This window comes from Bactrocera oleae, chromosome 4 (assembly GCF_042242935.1).
Source record: "Bactrocera oleae isolate idBacOlea1 chromosome 4, idBacOlea1, whole genome shotgun sequence".
Classification (NCBI taxonomy): domain Eukaryota; kingdom Metazoa; phylum Arthropoda; class Insecta; order Diptera; family Tephritidae; genus Bactrocera; species Bactrocera oleae.
The window spans coordinates 63,785,036-63,801,385 of record NC_091538.1 but is presented as its reverse complement, the minus strand read 5'-3'; the positions used below and the strand labels follow the sequence as shown (position 1 = coordinate 63,801,385).

The 16,350-nt window shown below is 31.6% G+C and overlaps 1 protein-coding gene across 5 annotated transcripts in view; it reads left to right on the top strand.

The window, feature by feature from the left end:
- The window catches only part of pio (piopio), an 80,922-nt gene that overhangs the window by 23,826 nt on the left and 40,746 nt on the right, over positions 1-16,350 (top strand). Inside the window, exon 1 of one of the 5 annotated variants that reach the window (XM_014248098.3) lies at positions 10,991-11,099. The exons of the other annotated variants lie outside the window; for them this stretch is intronic. Coding sequence (XP_014103573.3) covers positions 11,006-11,099 — 94 coding nt within the window. The 5' untranslated portion in view covers positions 10,991-11,005. Of the gene's footprint in view, positions 1-10,990; positions 11,100-16,350 lie in introns of those variants that run through there. 5 annotated transcript variants of the gene reach the window in all.

The following is a 16,350-nucleotide window of genomic DNA, read 5'->3' as shown; positions in this document are numbered from 1 at the left end:
CAATTTTACCTTCAACGCTTCTATTTTGTGTTGCACTCCTTACTTAGGTATACGTATGTATGTATAGTTAAAGATATACTGACATGTAATAGTACTATTTATATGTAATTATATTTCAAATATTTCAATTTTCCAAATTTCGAAATTACAAATTCAAAACTGAAATTTCGAAATGCAAAGTAAACTTTTCCGAACTTAAAACTCAAAACTCAAGTTTCCAAATTTAATACTCTAAGTTCCAAAAATACCAATTTGAAATTCTTTGATTAATTGAAAAAAGGGTTAATTTGATAATCGTCAAAATTCAAAACTTAAAATTTTAAGAACTCAAATTACGAATCAAAAATTAAAAACTCAAATTTCGAAATTCAAAGTAAAAAGTTCCGAATTCAAAATCAAGCTTCAAAATTTCATATTTAAAATTTCAAATTTTTTTATTAACTTGAAAAAAATACTAATTCGAGAATTTTTAAAACTCAAAATTCAAAATTGAAACTTAAAAACTCAATTTTGCAACTCAAAATTGAAAATTCTATGTTTAATATTCAATACTTAATACTCAAAATTTTAAATTCAAAATTCCAATAATAAAAATTTAATTCGAAAACTCGAAATTTAAAATTTAAAACTCAAAATTCTTCAAGTTAAAAATTCGAAATTGAATTTTCCAAAATAAAAACTTAAAATTCAACTTTAATCTTCAAGTCTCAAGTTTCGATATCCAAAAAAATGTTAGTTAAAAATTCAAACCACAAAATTAAAAAAAAATTTAAATATTATCTCGAAATTATTCGATATTCAAAAAAATGTTAGTTTAAAATTTAAACCACAAAATTAAAAAAAAAGAATTTTAATATTATCTCGAAATTATGAAATTTTTTCTTGTTACTACAATTTTTGATTTATGTATACAAATGCAAAGTGTGTCTAAAGTACAACAGCTGCAAAAATAAGAAGAAGACATTTTCCAACTCATGGCAAAACAAGAAATTGGTCATTAAAAGTGTTAATATCCACTAAACGATGGTAAACTTCTTTTATGTATTAACGAAAACCAAGAACAAAAATGAGGTCAACCAATAGAAAATAACTTAACATGTGTTCTAAAAAAGAAGACTGGGCCACCACACTTAATTGCCATAATTAAGCGACAACAAAAGCTAGATTATAACACTCAAGCATCGGCAGCATCACACACATACATATGCACAAATGTGCCCGAAGATGAGTCGCACAACTGGAGAGACCTTAACGATAATCTGTAAAAACATTAAAATTTTATTGCAGTAGATAAGTTTACTTTCTTTCAACAGCATGGCAAAAGATGCAAAGTGTTAGACAAACAAATGAAAAAAATTACAAAGTACTTTCGAAATTCTTGAAAGTGAGAAAAGAACACAAGGCCGAACTAATGATGATTGATATAGTGTGATCACACACACACATGCATAAACATATGAATATAAACCACGATATTTTCATACAGTTTATTGAAGTGTTTGTGAGTGTGTGCATTTTATAAGATTCTTTTAATAAATATTTCACAAATTAGAAAAGTAAAAGCGTAAGCACAAAATACTAAAAAACAATATTGAAGTAGCATAAATACGCGCACAATTGAAAAGCAGGTCAATATCAAATATATCACAAAGTAACAAAAGACTTAAGACACGAACTTTGCATATCTAAAAGACAGCCAAATAGTTGCAAACCCCTTTCATTTTGCTGAGTAATGCGAAAATCATAATGCACGATATTCGAAAAAAATTTATGACATGTGCTTTTAAGTACTTCTGGCATTATCTATTTATTATATGAATATATGTGTACACACTTTGTATCGCCTGCGAAGTTTACTTTATATTTTGACTACTAATGATCAATTTCGCTTGCTTGCTGATATGATTTGCGCTAAATTAACAAATTTTGAATTACGAAATTGAAAAAATAATCGAAATTGAAGACAGTTGCGAAGAGTGGCGCATTTCTGAATGAAAAAAGCTGAATAATAAAAAGTAAAGAAATGCGCAAAAAGCCACAAAATGAGGTCATATATGCCAGAGCTATGATTCCAAATACACACCTCTTCCTTAGCTTCGCTCTGGCAGCACTTTATGCTACTTCTAACTTTTCAGACATACGTTAGTCTCACACATATGCACATATGGGTGTGTACCGCACTTAAAAACATATAAACACATTAGAGCATGCTCATACTTGTGTCTGCGCCTAAGCCGCATAGTGTTGTGGTGGAGAAAGGGGAAAATTAATTATCGCATAAAAATGGGTTGCCTACTTATCGCCGTCTGCTGATCTGTCTATTTGTATTTGGCATTTTATACTGCAAATAGGTTGGCACGATCTTATACATACATAAATATAAAATACATACATAATACTAAAATGTATGTAAAGACATTAAATTATGCTTACTTGTATTTGCTGTTGTATGCATCAGCTGCTTTTGAGTAGTTTTTGTTCTTCTTCCTCCCATTACTTCGTTTGTTTGTTAATTTAAAGTTGCGCATGCGTAAATACTTTTTCATCTGCGTAATGCAAAAATCTCATAATTATCAAAATTTCTGAAACATAAAAAATTTATGAAATTTAATCAAATTTATTTGTGTTAAAATTTTTATATTACATCTTCAGAATTAAAATAAAAAGCGAAACATATTGAACCTTGAAATTTAGGTATATAAAAGAAATAAAAGATTTTTGAGCATCCTTATGTATCAGACCTTTTTTTACGTCATTGTTTGTATACTATTTATAATCATTATAATGCTTCTTTGTAGAAGCTGTTGGATCATTTAAAAATTTAACAGTTACAAACTCAAAATAATTGGAGATTTAAGTTTTTTTTTTTTATGAACATACCCATAATTCATATTTTTCCTATACCTTGATTATAATAAGAATCCACATTTGTATAAGAGGAGTAATTTATACTATCTATCTAACTATCACACAGAGTAAACTTCAATTTCCAAAAAGAAGTTCCCATTTTATTGAGATTGCTTAAAAGTGTATGGTATGAAGTAATACTAAAAAATATATTGCGGTTGATTTCCTTTTAATAAAAATATCAAAATATTAAACAAGGTTTATCTTAGTTTAGTGGCACATCTAGTTTAAAATTTTGATAAAATATTTGTTTTTTGCACATTTCCATATCATATAAATACCGTACTAAAAATTTAAATTAATATTTTATATATATTTTGAGTTAAAGCATTTAAAAGTGTAGCTAAATTTTGGCAGGCGGAAAGCTTCCAAAATTTGGGTAATATTCAACTATATTTGTTTTTAAACAACGCCATTTTGTAAATTTTTGATTTCTTTCAATTGTATGGGCAATATCTTCTAGAGATAATTTTTTTTTGGGTTTCATCCACGGATATCAGCAAAATCACTGCAGCGGAGAAGAACCTTTTTTTAAGCGCCGTCTGAGATCGCGTATAACTCAAAATATATTTAATTTTTTCTTAAAACATTTTACTGTGTATTTTTAAAATATGTATAAATATACGCTTAAAATTGCAAATCACTTGATACAGTAGTTTATTGTCAATTTTTAAAAATCGCCTTTGTTTAGGTTGTAAACCTATTAAAAAGAATTTTTCGGAAAAACTTAAGGTCTGTGTAGAACCGTATTATGCATGCTCCGAAGAGAATGAGAATGTGCATGCATATCTGCGTATTTTTTTAGACTTTTAACGATCTCCGAAGTCCGAGGACTCTTTTCTTTATATTTGTTACAATCTGCCTTTTTTTATTTGATGAAGCATTAATGAAGCTACGGCTTATTTGGTATAATTTATATATTTTCTATGCTTTCTATTTTTTCAAATCGTGAAGGAAACATTATCGCTCCCCTGTGCCTACTCTTATAAATTTTATAATTTTTTTTCGCTTTATGTCCTTTTCCATAAATTTTTTTGCATTGCAGTTATTTAAGCTATTATTACTCAATGTCACATTGAACTTCATAAAAATTAAATAATTAATAAAATTATAAAACCTACCCATATAATTAACCGCAACGCTATTCAACAGTGCATAGATAATTGCTTCAAGTACGTCGCTTAAGTCTTTTGTTAATATGCGTAGCATAAATACGTATATATGAATACTTATTTAAGGTGACGTCCGTTTTAGTTGTACATAATTGTGAGCGAGCTCTTATTTGGCATGAAATATTATACAAGCATATACTTGTACATACACACCTATAGATACATATATATATATATATATAAATGGAAGCATAGGCATTTGCTTATTATTATTGGTTAAATACAATGAAATATGTTTAATTGTCGTTTTGCTCGCACCTAATTAGCGCATAGTAATTTTTTGTCGCATGCTATATTTTCCGCCCAATTGCTTCGCTATTTACCGTAAAAATGTGTCATAAATAGGTAATTTATCATGGTGAAGCAGCGCATAGCGTACAGAAAGAGCGCAGTGTCTTATGAATGGGTGTCAATGCAGGTGAATATATGTATGTATATGTTCACACACATTAAACTGCGTATATATACAGAGAAAGAAAACATACATACATACATATACATGAATGTGCATTGTAGTGCATTTGTCGCTCAATTGAGCTAACAAATATTTTTGTTTATCACAATTTTGCAATTGTTTTTAGAAAATTCGTTTAGTTTTATTGCATTTTTGTTCGTGAATTGTTTGAACAGCGTATATTAGGTATGTCACGAGGTTTGTAACACCCAGAAGAAAACCGTTTGACTGTTCGTCGTCGTTTATATACGCGAACTAGTCTCTCAGTTTTTGAGATATCGATCTGAAGTTTTGCACACGTCTCTTTCTCCATAAAAAGCTGATTATTTGTTGGAAACGCTGCTAGCGGATCATTATTTCATAAAGCTGCTATGCAATCTGACCGATCGGACTTAAGATTTTGTATGGAAAATTTTTGTATTTGACAAGTTATCTACACGAAATTTGGCATAGATTGTTATCAAAGGAAACGCTGCAATCTGCGAACATATTCTTTAGATTGGGGTACTATAGCATATAGCTGCCATACAAACTGACCAATCGCAATAGAGATAAAGATATTTTTATACCCTTTTATGCTATTAAAAATGCAACTGTGCAGGGTATTATAGCTTCGGTGTTAACTTTTTTCTTATTGTTGCTTCATTGTTGTTTTTTCCTTATAGATTTTGTTGTTCGAGCGTGAAGTTTAAGCAATTTGTGTTACTTTTATTGCCTAATACTCTAAATAAACGTGCATGCTTGCTCGCCATACGTTGCTTTATAAGGTTTAAATATATATATACAATTTGTACATACTCTATATACCTACATATATGCCTTTTAGCATATATTGCTCCACATATCGCACAGTGGCACCCACTATTTAAGTGGCAATAGAGCAAAGTGAGGTTGCGCGCTTCGCTACAATTGGTACGCAAGCGTTTATTTTTCTATTCTAGGCAGCTGTGTTTGTTCAACTGTCCGTTTGAATTGTTGTTGCTATTTCCATTTAAGTTTATTTTTTGTTTACTAATGTTTGTATGTCAATACTGTTAAATAATTTATGCATTTGCATGCTTCACTACACAATCGCCTACATTTTCGCATGTAAACACACAAATGTAATCACATTGGCTTTTTATGTGTCACACGTTTAAGTGTCACATCGGCCGCATTCGTTGCATTGATTCAGCGATTCGGTCAGTTGGTCATTTCCATTCGACTGTTGTTGCTTTTTTCACCACATATCATTACTGTTGTTTTTCAATTACCGCTATATTAGCCGTCACAACTGAGTGACTCTCGGCATATGTATAAATGTGCTGACAGCGGGTTGCCGCTTTCGCGTGCCGCACCGCTATAAAAATCGCATTTTAAATCAAATCAAATTAATTTTCGAATTCTCAAAGTAATCGAAATGCTCAAGAGGAATGCTTCCCGGGTGGCGTAGAGTGCAAATGCAATGTTTGGTAGGTGTGTGGGCATAGCTGCGCTAGTAACAGAACGTTTGGCTGTAAACTGTATGTATGTGTGTGCGCTCAAAGCGTTTTGTATGCATTTAACTGGCGTAGCTATAAACCTCATTTGGGTGTTCTTTGTGCATTTGTATGCAAGTAATTAGTGCTGACCTCAAATTAGGATGATCTATCAATCAAAGTAATGAAAGAATCAATTTAGATTCACTGAATCGGTTAATAAATTTAAATTTAGTACGGAAGTAACTGTTAGTAGCACCTGATGGGATTCCAAAAAAATATAATACATTTTTTTATGCCAAAAACAAATACATTGGTAGTAAAAGTGAGTTAATAAAATTTTCTTTAGACTATTTAGTGCATATTTGTTTAAAAAACATGAAAATCGTTAACTTTGTTTTATAGCTTTATTTCTTATAGCATAAAATGGTGTAACAAAATTTGTATCTTGATTTTGAAAGGTCAGATTGTATGGTATGCTATAGTGGTTCGATCTGAATAATATGTTCGGGATTGTAATGTTGCTTTGGACAATATCCTATGCCAAATTTCGTCAAGATAATTTCTGTTAAGGGTTATATGCACTTGTAAGTCAGACAAGCATTTTTTTTGTGAATTTTTGCACTTCATTTAATAAATAGGTAAAATAAGAATACATTTATATTATTTTTCAAAAAATTTGATTTCCCTATTGCCGTAGCCGCTCTCCAGTATGACCTTCGGAAAAGGCTGTCTGGCGGTGAGGAAGTTATACTACTTATCTCAAATCCATAAACCTTAATTATTACTATAGATGAAAACAGTTAGTGAACGAAGGACTAGTCAATATTTTGATTTTTGACAAATGGCAGCTTCCCACAAAAGAGTCGATTTTTGTGTGTTATCAAAAATCGTATTTCTTCAATCTTCACCGGACAAATATATATAAAAATGTTGTATAAAATTTCAAGACTTCAGCGTTTCGAGGAAAACGGGTTTAAAGTTTTGGGAGCCGATTGCGCTAAGGTAAAAAATTCTTTCAAATGCTCTCCTATCACCGAAACCGAAATTGCGGCTTACCCACAAATATAGAGAATATTCTCATATACAATATATGTGCATTCGATATACAGGCAAAAACCAAAAGCAATTTTTTTGAAATTTACAAGTTCATATACAAGTCCTTAGTTAGTTTACAACACATTTACAATTTGATTCGTAGATGATTCGAAGGTACAAAAGTCCTGTGATCAGTGGCTGTAAAACTAAGCTTTCAAAATTCCTATTTCATAGACTTTAACATATCTCTTCTTTATATACCTATAACACCAATTCGTGACTTGTATACAATATCACAGTATCACAGTATCAACAGTAAACCACTTCGGAAGACTTTTCCACACATTGACCTTCACATTTAAGCGTCATTCGGAAAATTCGTTGTCTTGACAATTAAAAGTGTTCTTTAGAGCAGCAAGTCAAGTGTTTACAGCCTCTTAAAATCGAAATATAGGTCAGGAGCGTGAAACTGATCTCAATTGAAACAACATAAGTGCTTGCAACTCACTAAACAACATAACAACATAAAAAAAGAGAATAGAAATAATAATAATAAACAGTAGGAATGTAGTAGAATGTGAAAAAATCAACAAAAACAAAAAAATATTTTATGGGTTAAGATATTCAAAAGCAGCGATAAATACCAACTACAACAAGTGCTCAAATTTGAGGCCTACATCAGCAATCAATGCAACAACACAGTGATTGCTGCATCTCAATCAATTCACTTGGCTTCCACTTCTTTTATAACGCTGCCGCCGCTTGCTGCATCAAAACCCACTGATTGCGCTACAAATTCGTGTTTAACTTTTTGAATGTTGAATGTTGATTTCGCATAAAATCAGCGTTTACACAACCAACGCTGTGGTGGAGGCGAAGGCAACAAGTGAATTGACCAACTCGAACAACAACACATGTTGCTGTACACGTATTTTATATAGATTGCATCCATGTGCGTATGCAGGTTTGCCGTTATATTGTTAGGCAAGCGGCATAGCCATAGTTAGCGATAATCAGTTGCAATCAGTAATTATGCCGCACGGCAATTGCTGTTGGCGGTGGAGAGGCAACAACAACAAAAAAAGCAAAAAATTTAAAAGTAAACAAAAAGCATCTTTCACTTATAATTACACCGCTTTAATTTACAGTTTGGTCAGTTTTTGTTTTAAATTGCGTATGCAACAACAACAAGGCGTCGTTGATAAGGCACTCAGCGCAGTAACTGCAAAAACATCCAAGCTTGTGCTTAATAATTCGTTAAAAATATATAATTTATTTTTGTTTTTGTTTAAGTTTCAACATTTTGCTTTGTGTAGCATCAAAATAAGGCTACTGCCTAGCCATAAGACGCCACCCCTTCGACTGAGTAATGGTGAGTTGAGCAAAAGTGGGTGTTTGCGGCGCTCTTTTATTCTTTATTTTATTTTCAAATGGGAATGCAAAAAAATAAAAACGCAACACTAATTGCAATTTTCGAACGCGTTTTTTGATGTTAGCATTTTTGTTTCTATTTTATTTTGTATTGCTAAGCGCGTTATTTCGACACTTGTGTGTATGTAAGTGTGTATGGTGATTGTGCTGTGCCGGTTTCATTATCGCATTGCTGCGCTGAGGTCATCTTCGCTAAGATAAATGAGTTTAGCTGCGATTTGTTGGCAAAAATAAAGTGGAGTTACAAATTGCTTGAATATTGTAGGTTTGTATGTGTTTGTGATATTCAATTAAGGCGATGCTGGATTGCAAATTATTGCATATTCAATTAATTAGTCGAAGTATGATGAAGATATGTATATAAACTATTAATCAAAAACTAGTTTAATTAATTAAGATTAAGTAAAAGAAATCGATAATTTCTTCTCCAACATACTTTATATTAAATAAAACAAGCAAAGTTGTTAATTTACTATATATAAGCTAATTTACTATATATAAGCTATAGTACAAGATTTAGATTTTGATCGCTCAGTTTATAAGGCAGCTATATACTATAGTGGTCCAATTTGAACAATTTGAAAATATCTGGACAAATAAAACAGTTTTCTATACCAGTACTTGATATTGATCGGTCAGTTTTTATGGCAACTTTATGCTATAGTTGTCCGATATCGGCAATTCCGAAAAATGAGCGACTTTTTTTGGGACAAAAGGACAAAACTTCAGATGGATATCTCAAAAACTGAGCGACTAGTTCGCGTATATCCAGACGGATAGGCAGAAAGACATAGGTAAAATATACCTTGTTCAGAGTATAATTACTACTACTAGTAATATATTGTGATTTGATACCAAATATGGATGAAATTGGGTTATACCTTCATCTAACTCAGATACAGGTATATTAGAGAACGCATTCTTGACTATGAGATATTAAGCAAGATATAGTAATGAAACTAAGTAAGCCTGTTATCTATGGTAATAAAAATGTATTTTCCGGCTTCATCTATAGACTATTTCACTTACAAATTAATATTAATTTTATAAGAAAAATTTAAAAAAAAAGTGTTGCAGAAATTTCGAAACATTGTTCTCGATTTCAATACCTTTTCGCTTTACGGCTGATTAAATAAGAAATTCGAAGGAGATGGCTTTCGAAGGAGATTGTTGTGTTGTTGTATGCCTGGTACTGGAAACATATTGGACCAAACACCGGTTTGTGGTAGATAGACAGGATAAAAAACTCTTTCAGTTATCTACTAGCTCTTTTCAGTTCATGCCACTCTTCGTTTTATAGGTCTTCTTTTACAAACACATTAACTATATTTTGGTTATTTTCACGAAACCGGAGTATTGCAAGCGGCTTAACTTTTAACCAGTCAAATGAGGTGATAATTACTTTAAAATTTTTTTGGTATGTACTATGGTATGTGAATAGGTTTGGTTTAGACTAATTGGTTCAGGTAATAGACCAAACTGTTATTCCATAGTTAAATGCGGAAAATAAAAAAACTTTTATAAATAATAATAAATGTATTGATTTGGTCCAGAAAAAAAGCAAAAGGAATCACTGAAAAAATACGACCGGTAACTAATGTTCCCAAGTTTATCTAGCTCAGATTGACAAACTCTGAACACATATTTCCTCAGAATTGAAGTAATATTGGTTCTTCTTGTAGGCATAAAGAAATATGCAAATACCTTGTTGAAGCAATGATTAATGCTTTTACTCAATAATCAATATTCCAAATAAACATGCGCATTAAAGCGTAATTATTTATAAATAAACATGTCATATAAGTTTATACATGACCTTGTCTCTACATGTGTGTTATTATAAAAATTATTGTATATTCCCAGTTAATTGCACTTTTTACCTTAACTCATCTCTCAATGGCACAACTACCCCCTGAACAACCCCCTCACACCTTTATTTGAATAAATTTGCACGCGAGTGCAGGCGCAAGAACATGGCAAGCTCACCTTCACACTTTTGTTGTAATTTTTTCGAACTTAATTGCAACACTGGTTATTCAGTTAAACTTTTTTCATGATTGCATCTGCAAAAAAATATACAAACGTCAGCTCGCCATATGTTCGACGATATTTGCACACACAAATATTACGTCATTTGTCTAATTTTAGTTAAAACATTTAATTCGCTGCATTGTTTTGCTAAGCTTCGCTTGCTACTACCACTCGAGCTGCTGTTATGGCTGTTGCCCGTGCTGCTGGGCTGCTGGGCTGGCGTTGAGTTTTGTAGTTTGCATTTTTTGCTTTTCGCACTTTTATCACGTCTTTTTTTGTGCGCAATTCTCAATCTTTTTATTGCAAATTTTTTCGCCTATTCATTTGCTAATGTATTTGTTGCTGTTATTAGCGTATTTTGTTGCATATCTGGCTGTAAACTCAATAGCTAGAGTTATCTGCTTCCAGATTCATACATACATGTGCACATATTTTTGTAAATAAGTACATATGTGTTGCTCATTGCAAGCGTTGTATTAGACTTTGTAAACATTAGATGAGTCGAGTGAATTTATATGAAATTTTTGCATTCGCCTATCGACAGCAATCAGTTTTGCAATCGCCGGTCGTGTTATAGTATCGCTGTGTGCAAGCGTTGCTTTAAACAAAGTGAGTTAACTATATTTTTAGTGAAAATTAGGTGGCTTAGTGTTGATGTAATGAAAATTTTATGACCAAAATATTAAACTTTTTTTTCGACTGACACTGTTGCGAAGTAGTGTAAAGTTATTTTCGAATTGAAGTGTTTGGATTATTAAAAAATTGAAAACAGAAAAATTTGAAAAACTTCCGAGTTGTATATTCTTAAAATTATGAGTTTCGAAAACCCTTATGCATAATTAAGTTTTTGCCATTGCATCAACTGATCATCATATTTTACTAGTGCATTTCCAAAACAAAAATTTAGCTGATGAAATACTAAGTATAAAAAAGCTAAAAATTTTAGAAAATTGAAATAAAAAACGTTGACTTTTTGGGCTTTACTTTTCTTGAGATAATGTATTCTTTAGAAACATTTTTGTTAGAAAAATACTTAAATTTTTCCAACTTTCGTGGTTAATTTAAAAAAAAAAACATATCAAAAGGAATTTACTCATTATAATTGTTTTCAAACGACGCAGTTTTTACAAAAAATTTCATGTCGAAGTAAAAAATATTGCTCTTTTTGCGTATAATGAAAATAAATTGATTTTATTTTCAAACTTATACTCGTACGATATATATTTTTAAGCAAATATTCCGAATTAGTTTTCCAAAAATATTTAAAAACGATTTGAACAATTTTTTTTTAAATAAAAATTTTTTTCCGAATTTGTTTTTATCAAATCGAACTTGAACTCATACAATATACATTTTGTAATAAAGTTTTTGTAATTATTTTTTCGACAAATATTTTAAAAAAATTGTAAAAAGTTGTTTTAAAATAAATACTGAAATAAATTAAGTAAGTATTGAATTATTAAAATACTTTCGAATAAAATTGTTGTACAAATTTCATGCAAACGATTTTTTATATATTTACGTTTTTTTTATATACAAATACAAAAAATTATATCATTATTTTCGAAAAAAAATGTTTTTTTAATGAAAGAAAAATTAATATTTTTTATTTAAAGTTTTGATTTATATTTAAATATTTTAAATATTTTTTAATCGCTTTAATCGATTACATTTTACCTCCGATTAAATCAAACTTTCATCCATAAACAGAAAAACATTAAATAGTGAAAAAAATACACTTAAATGTAATTGTATTTAACCTGTTACATCAAGTAACTGTAAATATGTAAGAGCATGACTTACAAGTCCAAATAAAATCATTGTTTACGATTAAACGCCCACAAAAGGGCTTTGGTTTTTTTGTGCTTTGTAATTTTCTCCAGCTATTGTACTAGATCAATGAAATTCAATAAAGTACTCTCAATGCTTGCGTAACGCTAACAGCAACAACAAACATCAAATGTATGTATATCTGTACAACATAAGAATATTTCCAACGGTGATTCGTGAGTAGGCAACACAATACAAATAAACTAAAATGAAAACAACAACAAAACCAATTTCAATTCTCTCAACCGGTAATGAATATTGTAAATTACAGTTAAGTGTAAACCACAATTTGAATGTTAGATCGACACCGGTTTGGTTGTTGTTGCATTGTAGCTGTTGTTTTGACTTTGTAATTGATATACATATATACATGGTGTAAACGCAAATGATGAAGTTCACTCAATGCAGGTGATGTTCACATTCTCATCCATTTGCGTCTATTTTGAAGATATCTTCAGTTAACTGTATGTACAATCATACATATGTACATGCAGTATATGACCTACTATACCTACATGTATGTATAAATACCTTTATTTAGGTGAAAGGGATCATCCACTTTTATGTCACACTGTGCCCGATAGTCATATTGAAGTATCAGCTCATCAGGCATGCAGTCCTCAAGACTTTCGCAAGGTTTTTGCTACTCATTGAAATACCATTCAAACTTAACATAAGTGATAAGTAAAGTGAAAATTATAAGATACTTAAGATTTATGGTACTATGGAGGATTTTCCTTATCAATTGCATTCAGAACCAAGTTATATTCGTACCAGAAGGAAAAAATTGATGCTACTTTGGAGTTCAAGGCTGACATTATTATAGCTGTAATATTGGTTGCGAAGAGATGACAAAGTCGCAGGATCAGTTCCAAAAAAAAATTTTCCTTGTAACTGTCTCCTATTGGCGGCATTGAAAAAAATTTAAGTGCATTTAAGCTTTGAAAAAGCTTTTCGTAGAATCAATAAGCTTTCCAGAGGCTTTCTGTCGAAACTGTAAATGTGAGCTTTCGGTGAACAAATTTAAGTTTGTGAAAGTCAAGAAATTAAGTGAATTTCATAGAAAATGCAAATCATCGAAAATATTATGTTGTTATTGTTGCAATTAATTGAAATTTGTGATTGAAAAATTAGCTACATATCATACTACTTGAATATGACCGTATTGCCATATCTACTAACTTTAGCACAACAGGGTGCAAGTGAAAGAAACAATCACAAGCTTTCGAATTACTCAAATTTTCAATGCATGCCATTCACGAAAAAGTGAACTGATTTAAGGCGTTTTTTGGTGATATAATATCTTTTGATGAAATTTATGGCACAAACGCTTTATTAGAAGCTATTGAACTTGTGGAAAAGGTTCATGGAAAATTTTTTTTAAATTCGATTTGTCCTTAAGGCTCTTTGAAAGTTCGTTTTAGAGTCTATACGTAATTTAGGGAGAGCTTTAAAGCTTGTATAGTCTTTCATTAGAAACATAACAGGGAGAGTAGGGAGTCATCTTAGAGTACCTCAGATTATAAATAATAATTAAATTATATTAACAAATCATATGTAACTCAAACACATAATAATATTACATAGCAAAGCTTATCAAACTATTTTGAAAAATAATTATTCTAATCACTAGTGCCATCTTTACTACTAGCAACATGTTAAACTGCACGTGTTTTAATCATTGAGAAGGGTATTTTACGCTGCTTTGTATTTGTTCTTGTTTGTTGTGTTTTTTGATTTTTTTCCCCACAAGTTCACACTAAATACCCGAACAGTAATAGTGTACATGATTGTTATACCCAAATGCACCGCATGTTTAGACACATACCATTGTTTCCACATTTTCATGCCACAATTAAGCGTTCAACGCTCAATCTGCCACGCACTTAGCGGTCAGTGCATGACACGAAAAGTGTAAAGGGATGACTTGCGCATTTAAAACATTTCGATTGTGCCACTGCAGTTACATTTCTAATAGCCCACTATCGTTTTTGCATGTGTATGTCCGTGTGTAAGGTCACATAGAACGAAGTGAATGTCTAAGAGTATCATAGCTTTACGTGTACACACATTCTATGACAGCTCATAATACATATCATATTCCGATGAAATTATATTTGTACTTATGTTTTGTATGTCTGTTTGTAAGTGATGCCGGAAATTAAGTTTACGCTGGAATAAAATATTTAATTGCTTTGCTGATACGCAGTGGGTTGGAAGTCATTTATATCGCTATTCAAGAAAGCAGAAAAGTCATTGTTGGAAGGTCACAAGCACTTGCTGCATATATACATTTAAGTTTTTGAAGCTACATACCTATAAGCTATATGTGTACTTGTATGCATATGTAATGCTTATGTGTGTGTCTTAAGTTCATTTAGTTTCTGTTGTTATTTCTGTGACTTTGTGTGGTAGGTTGGGCATTACTTTGTTATTCTGTTTTCCTTCATGTGGCTACCGTGCAAATTGAAGTTTCCGGCAAGAGCGCATTGATTACGGTATTATTGTTCAAAAGTGAACTAATGAGCGTTAATATGCAATATACACAGGCAGCACCGAGAAGTACATTTCCTAAAACATCAAAGGGTATAGAACGAGTTTTTTCTTGATTTTAATCGGTTAGTTTGTATGGCAGCTATATGCTTTGGAATCTGATCTGAACAATATGTAGCATTGTATTGGATTACATTGGACAATGTGTGCCAAATTTCGTGAATATAATTTCTCCAATACAAATGTTTACCATACATGGACTTGATTTTAAACGATCCGGTTGTATGGCAGCAACTTGCTATAGTGATCCAATCTGAACTATATACTCGAAGAGTGTAGTCTTGTCTTAGAAAATAAGCTATGGTAAATTTCGTGAATATAATTTCTCAAATACAAAGGTTTACCATACAAGAACTTGACATTGATTGGTCAGTTTGTATGACAGCTATATGATATAGTACGATAGTCCGATAACGGCAATTTCGCCATATGAACAGCTTCTTGGAAGAAAAGGAAGTATGCGAAATTTCAGATCGATATCTCAAAAACTGTTGACTAGTTAGCGTAGTGCCATTTTAAAGAATTTTGCTTTTATAATCTATTGTTCTAGCAACAAAAGCAAATATTTTCACACCTCAAACTGACTGCTAACAAAGTGGTAATTGGAACAAAAGTTGCCCTAACAAACTTCAATATTAGTTGCTGCCATTTAAAGCACTTCTAGGCTACCCTGATCCCGATAATTTGTTGTTGGAAAAATAGAGCAAACCATAAAAGGCAATTTAAGTGACAGCAGCACACACAAGAAAAGAACATTGGGACACAAGTAACAATTGTCGACAGCCAATGGCTTCAAAAAAGGGTCGACATATGTACACAGACATTTACACACAAAAAATTGTTTTATACCAGCTCTTTGGGTGAGTAAGAAAAACTTGCTGCTTTGCATAGGCATCAGCAGACACAAAAAATAGAAAAGAAAAAGCAGCAACACCAAAGTTCAAGCGCTAACTGCAGTGACAACTGCCACTACCAGCTACTACTGTGTGTCTTTCTACCCGGCGCTGCATCGTAGCTTTCTCTATGCCCGCCGCGCATGCCAGTTGGTGTAGCGGCAGCGAGAATGAAATGAGATTCATTGACTATTGAAATATTCTTTATTGCCAATACACAATGAAATAAGAAAATTTCTACATTTCTGCCATTATTTTTAGACTCTGGCGTTATTGTGTTTTCTCTTCTAAACTATTTAATATGCAAATTTCGTATTGTATATCGCTGAAGAAGCAGGTGAGGAGACAGCCCGCGTTGGAGTGGAGTGTAGTGGTTGTTTGGTGTTGATAAGCCAGCTTAGCTGGGTCGCATGATCGGTGCGGTCAAATTCGTGCTCTATGCTACAAAATGAACCAAGAAACTTGATTTTCTTTTTATGTGCTTCTTGTTTCTATCTGTATGTGTGTGTGTGTTTGTGTTTGATCTTTTGTTGGAAGCAGCGTCGGGGTGAAGAAAGTTTGAGATTTACATAGAATTTGTGCGC